This window comes from Molothrus aeneus, chromosome 13 (genome assembly GCF_037042795.1).
Source record: "Molothrus aeneus isolate 106 chromosome 13, BPBGC_Maene_1.0, whole genome shotgun sequence".
NCBI lineage: Eukaryota > Metazoa > Chordata > Aves > Passeriformes > Icteridae > Molothrus > Molothrus aeneus.
This window is the reverse complement of record NC_089658.1, coordinates 19315307-19330101: the sequence shown is the minus strand read 5'-3', so window position 1 is coordinate 19330101 and position 14795 is coordinate 19315307. Positions and strand designations below refer to the sequence as shown.

The following is a 14795-nucleotide window of genomic DNA, read 5'->3' as shown; positions in this document are numbered from 1 at the left end:
CACATGCTCAGGGAACAGCTGAAGTTCCCTGAGCAGGACTGAAGCTCTGAGGAGCAAAGCCCTCCAGCCCGAGTGAGGCGTTGGTCTGGGGCTTTGCCCCATGAAAATGGAGCATCTCGTGCCACAGGTCATTCCTCAGCTGGGAGCTGGGGCTCCACGCCACAAAAATGGAACATCTCGACCAAATCAGATTCATTTCTCAATGAATTCCTCAACAAGTCACTCCTCAGCTGGGATCTGATGTTGATTTGGGGCTCCACTGCACAGAAATGGAACACCTTGTCCCACAGGTCGCTGCTCAGCTGGGATCTGATGGGGTCAAGCCCTCAGGAGTAACTGAAGCCCAGAAATGTGGAATATTCTGAGTTGGGAGGGACCCACGAGGATCAAAGTCCTTGCACAGGGCATCTCAAAGTCCCACCCTGTGCATCCCTGGGAGCTTTGTCCCAGCATTCCTGGAGCTCTGGCAGCCTTGGGAATGTCAGCATTCCCTGGGGAGCCTGGGCAGTGCCCCACACCCTCTGGAGGTGGAATTTTCCCTGAAATCCAACCTAAATCTCCCAAGTCAGCTTTGTGTGGTTCCCTGGATGAATTTGCAACATTCCTGACTAAAGCATGGAATTCAAAAGGAGAATTTGCTTGGGTAGAGGGGACATAGAACCAGAAATGCCAAAAAAATCCCAAAAAAACAACCCCACTCCTGAAAGGCTCTGGGCTGCAGACAGAGCAGGGCCTGCTCTGCTGCCAGAATTATAAAATCTGCACTAAATATGGGATGGGGGAATTAGATTCCACCAGCCAAGGGAAATTCTCCAAGAGGAGACAAAGCCCCTCTCCCCAAGCTTGAACTTTAGAAGCTCAGCTCCTCTCCTGTTTCTGTAACTGTGGAGAAAATAATGCCATTGGTGTCCAAACTATAGGGGGGAAAAAAGAAAAGGAAAGAAACTCACATGACAAATGCACAGGTGTAAAATCTTCAGCATCCATAAAAATGAACTGAAGCTCCTTGTTTTTCTTAATTTTTTTTTCTCTTTTGTCTTTTTTTTTTTTCATATTTTTACCAGCGAGGCCATCTTAGGTTTATATACAAAAGTAAAACTGAAAATAGACTTTTTTTTTTGTTCTCTGTACACATAAATTTTTTTTCCCCTTTTTTAAAAAAAGGAAAAAAAAAACCACCTTGTCTTAACTTTTTTTTTTTTTTTCTCTCCGAACAGAAAGGAAAACCGAGCACGAAGATTTCCTCTGTCCCCAAAACCCACCCCAAATCCCACCCCCCACCCCAAAAAAAAAAAAAAAATAGAAATAAATCAGTCCAAGGAGATAATATCTGGTATGATACCAAAGATTGAGGCCGTGTCCGTGCTGCTCCTGCTGGGCACGGGGTGCCCGTGGTTGTCCCGCAGGCTGTTGGAGGAGACCAGGCTGCTGTTGCTGCCGCTGCTGCTGCCATTGGTGGCTGGCAGGGAGCTGCTGCCCCCCGCGTTCAGCTGATCCAGGAACATCTGGGACGAGGTGTAGGGGAAAAAGCGGGAGTGCAAAAGTTCCTGATCGTCCGAGGCCGAGACGGCGGCGGCGGCGGCAGCGAGGAGGGAGGTGTTGTAATGCTGGGGGGAGAGAAAGGGTTGAAATGCAGGTTTTGCAGCAGGGAATAAAGGGGTTAAAATTGAGGTTTTGCAGCAGGAAATCAAGGGGTTAAAATTCAGGTTTTGCAGCAGGGAATAAAGGGGTTAAAACTCAGGTTTTGCAGCAGGAAATCAAGGGGTTAAAATTGAGGTTTTGCAGCAGGGAATAAAGGGGTTAAAATTGAGGTTTTGCAGAAGGGAATAAAGGGGTTAAAACTCAGGTTTTGCAGCAGGGAAAAAGGGGTTAAAATTGAGGTTTTGCAGCAGGAAATAAAGGGGTTAAAATTCAGGTTTTGCAGCAGGAAATCAAGGGGTTAAAATTCAGGTTTTGCAGAAGGGAATAAAGGGGTTAAAATTCAGGTTTTGCAGCAGGAAATCAAGGGGTTTTGTCAAGGGGAGGTTTTGGCAGTTCTGGGTTTCACAGCAGCTCGGGCAGTGGGATGTGAAATGGATTTTTAGTTCTGTGGTTCCCCCAGTTTTGAAGCCGAAAGGAGTTGGGGGATGTTGGGGTTACAAACGTGGTTTGTAAACCCAAACCCCACAGACCAGCGGAGAGGGAATGGGATCAGAGAACTCAAAGCAGGAAAAGGGCAAGCAGGAATGGGATTGGAGAACCTCAACCAGGAAAAGGGCAAGCAGGAATGGGATCAGAGAGCCCAAACCACAAAAAAGGGGAAGCAGGAATGGGGTCACAGCACCCAAACCAGGAAAAAGGGCAAGCAGCAGCACTTTTGGGGCTTTTTGTTTGTTTAGCTGTTTAAAAAATTCCTTGGGGGTGAAACTCCCCCAAATTCATTTTGCCAGCCCCAGAAGTGAGGGCGAGCCCAGCGGAGAGGTGGAGCTGTGCTGATCCCTGCTGGCAGCAAGGCACAATCCTGGGAAATGCATTTAGGGCCAGCTCGGTGCCACGGGGTGGAGCAGGGGCTGTCCCAGGTCCTCCTCTCTGCTGCAGCCCCAAAGGGCAGGAGCTGGAGCAGCCAAAAATCCCATTTAAACACAACCTCCCTGAGGGGGAACTCTGCCCTCAGTGCTCCTTCCCACCATGACTGAACATCCAGGCTGTCCCAGCCTTGTTCCCAAAGATTTCTCCACAACCAGAGCAGCATTCCTTGGATCAGAATCACTCTCAGATCTTGGATATTCAGCCAGATTTCCTGGCCCAAATTCCCAGTGCAGGCTCTGCTCTCCATGAGGATACCAAAGTGTCCCTCAGCTTTCAGGGCAATTTTAGTGCAATTTCCCTCCTTGGGAGGGCAGAAAGGGCAGGGAGACACCCCAGCACCCTTTTTTTGGAGGAGAAGGGATCAAGCTGCACCTTCATTCCACAATGAAGTGGCTGCTGAGTTTAAAATTTTAAAACTGTCCAAATATTTATTTTTGCTGTGCCTCATCCCACACCTGTGTTCAGATAATGCTGCTGCTGCTTCCCACACAGCAAATCCTGCTTGGAAAAGTGTTTGCCGCAGGATTTGGTTCTCCCTGACTTACCTGATTGTCACCTGACAGGAAAGGGAAGAAATCTAAACCTGTCAAGAGACAAAAAACAAAATTCAGCTTCTCAAAATAGCCCCTGTCCATTTTTTCACCACTTATTTTGAAATAAACCAGCCAAACACTGATGACACTCCAAATTCTCTTTGTTACCAGATATATTAACCTCATCATTTTTTTAATTTTATAATTAAATGTGTGCCTGGAGAGCTGTGCAGGTGCAGCCAGAACTCACCTTGCAGGTCGTAAGGCATGGGTGTCATGTGGAATGGATGCCTGTAGTCCTGGATGAGTGATGTGTTGATGTAGCTGGTGTCCACAGCAGGAAGGCTTGGGGTTCTTGACACGGGAGAAGCTTGGTGGGGTAAATTTAAAATGCTGGAAGGGGAAAAAAAGGCTTGTTAAAAGCATAAAATACACTCTGGGTTTATTGCTGTCCCATCAGGGGATGCTTGTTTGCATATTTTCAATTTGAACTTCAATTCAAAGCACATTCTGAACTTCCTGGAGGATGTGCAGCCACTCCAAAGCTGCATCACACATTCCCCAAGCTTCTCCTCACAGAATTCCATCAGGAACATCCCTTCAGCCCAGCACAGCTGGAATTTGGGAAAGTTCATTCCCAAACAGCAGGAACTGGAAATGGGTGTTGGAATCTCTGGCAATGTGTTACAGGTGTTTTCCACAAGGACAAGACAATCCTGAAGGAACACTGAATCCAAAACCCCACAGGGACCTGTGTGACCCCACAGCACTGGCACCCTCCCAGGTGATTCCAGCTGGAAAAGGCCTTGAGGGGTCGGAGTGGTCCCTGAGCGATTCCCACTGTGGAGCAGGAACACTTCCCACAGGATCCCTGGCTTCCATCCCAGAGTATTTATGCAAACCAGGAGCTATTTCCAGCCTGGCTGCTCAGGTGTGCCCAGGTGCTTGTGGCACTCCCCATTCCCACAGCCCTGCTCCTCCCTGGCCGCTGCTTCCACATTTCCCAATGGGAGAAAAACATTCCCAGATCTGCATCATTTTACACTCATTTTTTCAAATACAGCTGAAATATTCTGTGTTGCACACTCAAATTTAAGATTCCATTTGCACCAATTCACAAACAGCTGAAATATTTTATTATGCTGCACACTTAAAACTGTGATTCCCCTTGCACATTTCACAAACACAACTGAAATATTTCATGGTGCTCCACACTTAAAGCTGTGATTTCTCTTTGCACAATTTCACGAACACAACTAAAACATTTTATTGTGTTCCACACTCAAAGCTCTGATTCCCTTTCCATCAATTCACAAACACAACAGAAATATTTCATTGTGTTCCACACTTAAATCTTTGATTCCCTGTGCACCATTTCACAAACACAACAGAAATATTTATGTTGCAGACTTAAATCTTGATTCCCTGTGCATCATTTCAAAAGCACAACAGAAATATTTGTGTTGCACGCTCAAAGCTGTGATTCCCCTTGCACAAATTCACAAACACAACTGAAACATTTCATGGTGCTCCACACTCAAAGCTGAGATTTCCCTTTGCACCAATTCACAAACACAACATAAATATTTATGTTGCACACTTAAATCTTTGATTCCCTGTGCACCACTTCACAAACACAATTGAAATATTTTGTGTTGCACACTTAAAGTTTTGACTCCCCTTTGCACCAATTCACAAACGCAACAGAAATATTTCATTTCACTCAAAGCTGTGATCCCAACCTGAGGCCTCGTGCTGGAAGCAAACCCAGAGCTACCAAATGAGGCTCTAACCCAATCCCAGAAGTTTCTAGAGCCGATTTTTTTCTGGAATCTCTGAGTGCCCCCTGCAGTGCTGCGTGCTCACCCCTTGTTGTTCATGGGTGATGCTGGGGATATGGAGGGACAGCTCCTCTTGGCTGAGGGCTCCTCCTCCTCCTCATCTGAGGAGCTGTCGATGGTCAGGTCGATCACTTCCACCTTCTTGTTCTTGTTGGATTGTTGGTGAGAGGACACCTGGTGCTCCAAGGAGGAGCTGATGCACCCTGCACAGAACCAACAACAATCGGTTACAGCCACAGCTCGTTAAAAAGCTCCAAATTAAAATTAAAAATAATCACAGAACGCTGGTAACTTTAAACACCACCAGCCCCAGACAGGTGTGACCCAATTAACTGAACAGAAACGAATGAAGCTATAAATACATGCTTAAAAATGAGCATTTTGGGAGGTCCCAGAGTGCCCTTCAGAGCCCAGCCTTGGCTCACCATCCACGCCGTTGTAGGATGCTGTCACCTCCTGCACTTCCTTCTTGGACCTCATGGGAGCCCAGGACCCATCCTCCTTGAACTGGATTTCATCACAATCTGTACAGAACTTCAGGATCTCCATGAACAACCTGTCCATAAAAATATTTCATATCAGTCCTAGAAAAGAGCTTTTTTCCCTTTATTAGTCAGTGTAAGTCTGAATTTGTGGTGAAGCTTTTACTGTTCTGCTCTTCTTTCAGTGCCTCCTTGATAAAAAGGAATCACTGACAAAAACTCAAGCATTACCTAAAATAAAAATCTGCAAAAATGAAGATTTTTATTTAAAAGCACTGAGAATGGAATCCTGCAGAGCTCGTGACACAGAACTATCTATTTCCCAAAACAAAGGAATTCTGAGAACCAGAGTTGATAAAAAAATCCTGACAAAACTTAACTGAGGAAACCTCTCTTAAATATGAGGATTTAAGGACTTGTGAAACTTCCTAGCAAATGCTGGGAATCTCAATTTGCAAGCCTCTTCTCCCACAGGCATGTCCTAAAATTTTAGGATCCTGGCAGCACATCACTGCCAGTGGGAATTCCAGCTTCTGACCAGGCCCATTCATGTGGTTCTGCAGAGAAGAGCTTGGCTTTAATTAGAGCTTGGTTTAATTAGCTCCCTCTTTTCCAGATTGGAGCATTTTCCACCAATAATTTTCTCTTTGGGATGCTCCAGTTAGATCAGACCCAACATCTGCACCTGGCAGCACCAGGAGAAATAGGAAAATGTGGGGTTTGCATTATTCCTGCTTTTTGGCTTTGCTGTTTTAGGCAGAAACCTCAAGCAGGAGCCCCCAAGCTCTTTGATCCAAGGCAGATTTATCCCTGGAAATCTGGGGATGCAGGAGTCCAGAACAGCCTGAATATCTCTTGCAAGGCTCTAAAGGGATCCTGAGTGACCTCATCCTTCCCTGGCAGAATAAAACACACCTTTCCTGAGAGACTCATCGTTCGTGAGGTGTTTTTTTAAGATTTTGGTGTTTCTTGGGGGTTTTCAGCTTTGCTTTTGGGGTTTTTGTGGGTGTGTTTCATCCATTTTTGGGCTTTTTTTTTTATAGTGAGAGTATTCTCAGAAACCTCTCAACCCGTTCTCTCCCTTTATAAAAAAAAAAGAAAAATTTCTCTCTTAAAGAAATTAAAATGCAACCCCAGAAATGCACACTTGGCCCAGCCTGAGGTGAGATTTGTTTATTTTTTTTAGTGTTTTGCAGGCAGGCAGAGCCAGGGAATCAATCTGTGTGTCACTTTCTATAGATAGCAACTCCCCGAGTGTGAAATTGTACACGGAATTGTGCAGGCACTCAGAGGGGTGGCAGCATTGATTTGCTCTGTCTGTTATCAGCCCTGCCAGATTTGTACAGCTGCTCCATTAAAAGGAAATACAACATGTGCTGTTTGCACCTAGGAAAGCTCAGGAATTCACTGAGAATTGCTCTCATTATTATCAAGTTGAGTTTGAAGGAGCAGAATCCTTGAGAAGGAGCTGCTCAGGAATTCCTGACCAGCAGCAGGGAAATCCAGCACGGGGAGCTCCAACCAGGAGGGAAACCCACTTGGTTTCAGACAGGACCATCCCACTTGGGTTCTGATTTCAGCTTTACTCACCCATCAATGATGAGATGCTCGTAAGGAGCTTTCTTGTCACACACAGGGCACACCCAGGTGGGCTTTTTCTCGTTCATTTGGATATAGAGGGTGGCATCAAAACACTGCAGGTGGGAGCAGGTCAGGGCCCTGCAGGGGATGGTCAGGCGCATCTTGCCAAGCTGGAAGAGATAAAAAAACCAGGATTTTATTACCTTGGAGTTAAATTAAGCACCAGGGCTTTCCTGCCTGAAAAGAGACACGAGTCAGGTTGAGATTTATTCCAGAAAGAACTCTCAGAAATCTGAGTTTTGTCACATGCACACAGTTCCCTCCTCCCTGTATGTTTGAAATGGCATAAAAGTGAATAAAAATCATGTTTTGAGTTTTATTTGACCCAGGAAGCTGAAAGAATACATCCTGCCATATTCCTGTAACAAAAATGCACTGAGCACCTGTAAATAGCAGTGTCCTGGATGGACCAAAAATAGAATTATTATATATTATTCAATGTATTATATCAACCAAAACCAGAATTATCCTTCATTATCATGAAAGCATCATTACACTGAAAGGACAGCAGACAGCAAAAGGAATCTCACTTTTATCTGAAATAAACATCACCTCACAAAACCCCAGCAGTTGCTCAAAAAACCCCAAATGTTCTTGCTTGCTATACTATTGTCATTTTTTATTACTATTTTAAAAATTACTATTGTAATTTTTCTACTTTCAGATTGTGCAGCTGTAGTTAGTTCCTTTTTCTCTGTTCTATTTCTAAGGCTTGTTTTTACAGCTTTCTGAAAATCTTACCTTTACTATTTCCCACATTTCTTCCTCTTGGTGCAACTAAAAACAAACTCTTTGAACTTTGTTGTCTATTGACTACTTCATGCTACATGGCTCTACTATAATATGTATTTTTGTTTATTTGAATCACTTCTTTGTTTTAAGCATTGCTGCAGCCAAGTGCAGCTCAGGAGGGGCCTGGACCGACCACACCAAAGGTGAGAGCAGCAAGGTCTGAACAGGATTTTCACCACACGAAAACCCAACAGAACAACAATTTATGGAGTGATGCCTTGGGCTGCCCTGGAGCAGAGGCTGGGCAGAGCTCCAGAATAAAGCAGGGATTCATTCAAAGCATCTCCTCCATGGATCCACCTTGGGCAGCACCAGAGCCCAGCCAGGGCTGCACCCAAGATGAACCAAAATGGCCCCAAAATGCACGGCCGGGCACGGGCTCTGTCCCTGGGATCAGTTCTGCTCCATTTGCACCTTGCAGTTCATTGTCCCATTCCAGCTTTAGCCCCTGCAGTCCCATCCTTGTTTTTCTCTCTCCAGCCCACGGGGTTTGTGCTCCTGGGCTGAGGTTTGGGTCATTTGTCCTTGGTGCCCAGCTGGAGCAGGAATTGTTTTGTGTCCCTGCTCTGTGCACAGAGCTCAGCATGCCTCATGTGAAGCCCAGACCCACCCACTGAAGCAGCACAGAACCTGAAAAATATAAAAATCCAAACCTGAGGCATCAGGAGGGTAATTGTTCCCACTGAGGAGTTTGAAGTTGTGTTTATTTGGCTAAAACATCCACAAGGCTGCACCTGAGCAGCTCTGGCTGCTCCCAGGGCTGGCAGTGGGATTTTTGGGATGTGGCTCAATCCAGCTGATGCTGAGCAGTACAGGGAGGATGCCACAGGATGGCACCAGAATATCCCCAAACCCAAACCCACACCACAAACAAAGGCTCTTCTCACAGGCCACCACTTCCTCCAGCCTGATGGTGAGGCCTTGTTTTTATTCCCTCTGAACTGAAACCTCATTTATTTTCCTTCCCCCTGGCTCTCAGTGACTGTCACCCTGTCCCCAGCGATGGGAGGGGACACAGAATTCCCTGGGGACAGAATTCCCACAGGAGATCCTCTGGTGCCAGGTGTTCAGCAACTCCTCCCCCCAAATCCATGACCAAAGCACATTCTTCCCATCCCAAAAATCACATTCTTCCCATCCCAAAACCTGCATTCTTCCCATCCCAAAAATCACATTCTTCCCATCCCAAAACCTGCATTCTTCCCATCCCAAAACCTGCATTCTTCCCATCCCAAAACCTGCATTCTTCCCATCCCAAAACCTGCATTCTTCCCATCCCAAAACCAACTCCCCTCCCCTGCCCTGTGTGTGTCAGGCATTCTCATCTCCCAGCTGCTGGGGCAATGGCTCATTTGATTTTTGGGCCCAGACCCCCAGCTCAGGAGCATCAGAGGGAAAACCTGGATGCTTCAAAAGGAAAATAAGGAAAGTCAAAGGCAGGAAGGACTTAAACCCCCATCTACTCAGAGGGAAAAAAGCAGATTAAAAACCAAGAAGATTTGCCCAACATTTTAGTAGAAAATCTCTGCCTGTGATGTCCCTGAGGGAAAAAAACCCCAAAATTTAAAAACCAGGAAGATTTTTCCCAAGGTTTTGGTAGAAAACCTCTGCCTGTGATGTCCCTGAGGAAAAAGAAAACAGATTTAAAAAACAGTAAGATTTTTTTCCCAGAGTTTTGGTAAAAAAACCTCTGCCTGTGATGGGATTTAACCATGCTCAGGGTTCCCAGGTTGATGCTTTTTTCCCATTGTTGGCACTGAACCTCCTGGATCAGCTCTGCCACACAAAACCAAAAGAAGCAGGGATGCATCCCAAGTGTGGAAAAGCTGCATTCCCATCACTGGGACTGACTCCTGCCTGCTGGCAGCCAAAAAACCACTGCATTAATTTCTTTTACGAGCACACAAAACATTTCTATTTCCCTGCTAAAAAACGGGAGTTGAGGATTTGTAAACAAAGCTGCAGAACCTCCAGAGCACCCCTGGATTTGGAATTTTCCTCCAGTTAAGTATTTGGTCCTGCTGCAGGGCCTGAGGATTTATTTCTTTGTGCTTTCGGGGGGAAAAATGAACATGAATTTGAGTGTGCTCTGAAGTCCAGGCTCAGAGCAGCCCCTGTGGATCCTGGATGCCAAATTCCAAGGAAGCTCTGAGCAGCTTGGAGGGCAAAATTAAAAATAAAAATTAAAATTTAAAACTAAATTTGAAATTAAAACTAAAATTAAAGTTATAAAGGCTAAACCCACCACCCTCCTTTATTTCCTGGCTATTCCCAGGGAGAATCACAGCCAGCAGAGAGGAGAGCAGCACCATCCCAATCCCAGAGTGATGCGAAATTCCTGAATTTTCCATTCTGCTGCTGGAGAGCAAATCAGCATTTTCAAGGTGCAGCTTCAGAGCATTTAAACATCAGAAGACAACCACAAAACACAGATTAAAATTTCTCCCTGAGCCAAAAGGTTGTAGATTAGCAAGTGAAAATACAGGGCTGAAAATGGAATTCCATCCAGAGCTGGATCCAGGTAAAAGCCTGGAAGGTGAAGCCTCATCCCACTGAGCCTGGATGGATTATTCCAAGAGCTGCAGGGAAATCAGGCAGCACTGAAGGAGGAAAAAGTGGGAAAAAGGGAACCCAAAAGCACTGAAGGAGAGCTTGATCAGTGATGGAGGCAATCAGGACAAAGAGAAAAATCCAAAAAACCACCCTGACAAATCAAATAAATGGAATAAAATCTGTAATTCCACCAGATGCACCAAGTTACTTAAAATAATTAATTAATGCTTCAGTGTTCCAAAATATGACATGGAAGTTACAGCTTTTTGAGATTATCAATTCTGAGGTTTTAACTCTACAGATCAGGATTTAATTTGGTGAATGAAATTCCTGGATCTTTCCACAGATTAATTAATTTTATCTACCTTATAAATTCCTTATCTTCCTTAGCCAGAATCAATGTTGGCACGGAGAAAGGAATAAAACTGAAGATCGTGACAATATCACACTTAAGCATTTGCAAGAATATTTTATATATACATATATATATATATATATACACACACATATATATATATAAAATAAAAATATAAATATATATAAAAATATATATAAATTTCTATTTATATTTTATATTTCATTATTAATTGTATTATAATTTTATCTATATATTTATTTTATATATATACACTTTATATAAATATAAAGTAACCACACAGTTGATTGTCCTTCTTATGAGGCAAAGCTTACACCTCTAAAAGTTGATCTTTTTAGAGTCTAAGAACATATGTAATAACTGGAAAAATAAAATAAGCTCCAATTTTGGAGGAATAAACTCCAATTTTCTTGTTTAGATTTTAAAACTGAGAATTTTGTGTCGAGCCGGAGCAGATCGAGACAAAACAAGAAACAGATTAATTTAATGTGTCATTAATTTTGGTAAGAGTTTCAACAGTTGTGCTGCTGCTCAGTTCCTGTGGGATCCAAACATTTGGTGTGAACAATTCTAGGACACTGCTTTGGTTTTAAATTCAGATTATTAAATCCAAGCGTGCATTCGCACAATTCCAGGAGGTGCTGCCTCCCTTTGGCTGCTTTGAACATCAGATTCCCCCCTTTTCCCCCTTTTTGTGAGAGTTTTCATCAACCCAAGCCCAAGCTGCACTCTCAAGAGGATCCAGTGACACATTAAATGTATGCTTACATATATTTTGAGTAACATTTCCAAGCTAATGGAATATTCATTTTCCCTGGGGCATTTCAGAAGCTTTTCAGCACAGACAATTTCAGCTGCTCTCTGTCCCCACAAAGTTACACCAGGTAAACACAAGGTAACTTCTCCCACAACAGCCACATTTCCATCAGAATCACTTTTGAGGGAATAAAAAAATCAACTTACTGGACAAAGCAGAGACACTCTTAGGCTGGTTGTTGCTATTTCACTGTCTGGATCAGCAGTTAGTTTCTCTTTAACTGGTATTCGAAAGAAGAAAAGGTTTATTTTAGGTTAAATCAAACATTAATTGGATGATAAAGAAATAAAATAAATCTGAAATGGCAGAGTAAACTTTGAATTCGAGACCCCTAAAAATGTGTTTGTCCGGAAATGCCTTCACTCAATTGCATGCAACTTTGTACCTGACCATTATTTACTATTTAATATCACATTAATTTCCCTTCCAACTCCAAGTTAAACTTGTTAACAACTCTCACATGGACAGGCACCACTATAACCCCCAAAATCATCATCAAGTGATTTCAAACTGAAAAGCAAATTGAGCAATAGGCAGTCAGCAGTGCCCTGACAAAATCTGAGATTCAAATAACTGCAGTGAAACACTGAAGTCTTTGATCCCTGGAGTTTTTCATCCTCTATTTTTATTTACAAGGCCTGCTTCATGAGCAGCCATTGGTAAAATGAACAAGTCAGAGTCATTTTATTCCTGCTCTAAGAACTGGACCTACACCTTCATCCTCACCCTGCAGAGCAGCTGCCACCTGGAACTTTGTACATTTTTGTGCATTTTGTGCATAAATCTGTAGATTTTTGTGCATTTTGTTCATAAATCATCAAACTGCATTATGGCAAATTAATGCCCAGCATTATTATTTAGCTGGACTCATTTCTTCCCCTCTGGAGAAGGTACAATGCCTGATATGAGCATTAATTAAAGAGTAATTTTATATGGATCAGGTGCTGGGATTTCCCCCTCTCTCTGAAAACCAAACCTGCAGCAGTTTTTATGTTTTTATGCCACAAACTTCCATCAATTTCTTGTCAGAGGAAACAGAAAGGCAGCAAATTCACTCTGTAGTGAGGAGGGGCTCTGTGCTGGGCACTCTCCCAGGCTCACCCCACAACTTTGGGAACAAAAATGCCCAGACCCAGGCCCAGGGGGAGGCTTCAGCCCTGAGGTGCTGAACTCCCACCTCACTGTAAAACATGGTAGAACTTGTGCCATTCTGCACCATTTTTTGCTGCTGCACTAATTTTTCCCCTCTGTAGAAGGTACAGCCCCTGATGAGAGCATTAATTAAAGAGTACCACCACTATTATCAGGGGCTGGGATTTTCCCCTTTCCCTGAAAACCAAACCCGCAGCAGTTTGTGCTGATTTTATGCCACAAACTTCCACCAATTCCTGCTCCTGAGGTACTGAATGCCCACTTGACTGCAGAGCACAGTTGTGCCATTCTGCACAAACAAAGCCAGGATGGCTGAGCTGAAAGAGATTCTCTTGCATTTTTCCCCTCACAGTGTCAACAGGGTTCCTGGACTGGCTCCTAGTGCAAACAAAGGCTCCGAGTCTTTGAATTGGAGCTGAACACAAAGAACACCACTATCACATGCCCAAAGCCCAGAGGGCTGTAGGAAGTCCAAAGCTCGGTTAGCACAGTCCTAATTCCCAATCTCCCCTCACAAAAAGTGAATTTTTGTCCTTTTTTACAGAAGCCCGGCAGACACATACTCAGTGCTCTGGAGTGATCCGGGTTCCGGATTCCCTTGGCCCGCAACCTCTGCAGGAGCACCGTGGAGGAGAGCTGCTTCACCAGGTACACTGCCATGGAATAGTTCTGGAAAACACCAAAAACATCAGGGAAAACCCAAAAACATCAGGGAAAACCCTGTCTGCAGCAAATAACATTTTGTTATGGGATTGCAGGGCACTGCTGAGGAGAGCTGCTTCACCAGGTACACTGCCATGGAATAGTTCTGGAAAACACCAAAAACATCAGGGAAACCCAAAAACATCTGCAAAAACCCAAAAACATCAGGGAAAACCCAAAAACATCAGGGAAAACCCTGTCTGCAGCAAATAACAGCTTGTTATGGGATTGCTGAGGAGAGCTGCTTCACCAGGTACACTGCCATGGAATAGTTCTGGAAAACACCACAAAACCTCAGAGAAAACCCAAAAACATCAGAGAAAACACCAAAAACATCAGGGAAAACCCCAAAAACATCAGGGAAAACCCTGTCTGCAGCACTCAACAGTTTGTTATGGGATTGCAGAGCACCATGGAGGAGAGCTACTTCAATTTTATATTGATAATATTCAGTACACTTGTATCAGTACACTGAATTTCACATGGATAATGTTCAGCATTGCACTTGTGTCAGTATATTTAATTTTATATGGATAATGTTCAGCACTGCACTGGTGTCAGTACACTGAATTTCACATGGATAATGTTCAGCATTGCACTTGTGTCAGTATATTTAATTTTATATGGATAATATTCAGTACTGCACTTGTGTCAGTATATTTAATTTTATATGGATAATGTTCAGCACTGCACTGGTGTCAGTGCATTTAAGGAAAGCTGTCAGGTCAAATATGATCAGAAGTTTTTCTTGTTTTTAATAAAAGCCTATTTTGTTTTCAAAATAGGAAAAGGAACAGTGATGCCTCTTCCCAAGATGCATCACCTGCAGTATCACCTGAAGCACTGGCCATCTTTTTCTTCTCTCCCTGCACTCAATTGTCTCTGAAATGTGAATTTCACCACCAAAGCAGGTCAGAGGCAGAACCCAACTCTGTCAAGTGCCACAACTCAGGTGAACCTTCCCTCATGGAATGAAGTCTTCCTGCCATGGAGCCCAAATTCCTGGGATTTCTGAAGCTCTCATTTTTCTTATAATCTCCAGAAAAATCAGGTTATAAATGTCTTTCTAAAAATGTGACTCAGCAGCAACACCTCTCATCCCCCAGAATGGAAAGGACCAAATCCGTGTTCTCACGTTAGGACACATCAATTATTTTTTGATTTGAACATTGGCTAAACCTGGAGCTGAATTCTTACAATTTAAATTGAAAAATAAAAGGCTTCCCTCAGCAAGTGCCACATGTTTCCACTTTAAAAAAAATCCATGCAATTGTGACATCCCCCATCCTTTATTTAGGATCTGAAGGCAGGCTCTCAGTGATATATCTCACCACAAAA

At 43.7% G+C, this 14795-nt stretch overlaps 1 protein-coding gene across 1 annotated transcript in view; it reads right to left on the bottom strand.

The window, feature by feature from the left end:
• Positions 1–1310: 1310 nt before the first annotated feature.
• Positions 1311–14795, bottom strand: part of PIAS1 (protein inhibitor of activated STAT 1) — a 54947-nt gene continuing 41462 nt past the window's right edge. The window contains 8 exon segments of the mRNA XM_066559128.1: positions 1311–1607; positions 3114–3151; positions 3352–3494; positions 4968–5145; positions 5368–5498; positions 7015–7175; positions 11750–11823; positions 13319–13424. Of these exon segments, the coding sequence (XP_066415225.1) occupies positions 1311–1607; positions 3114–3151; positions 3352–3494; positions 4968–5145; positions 5368–5498; positions 7015–7175; positions 11750–11823; positions 13319–13424 (1128 nt within the window).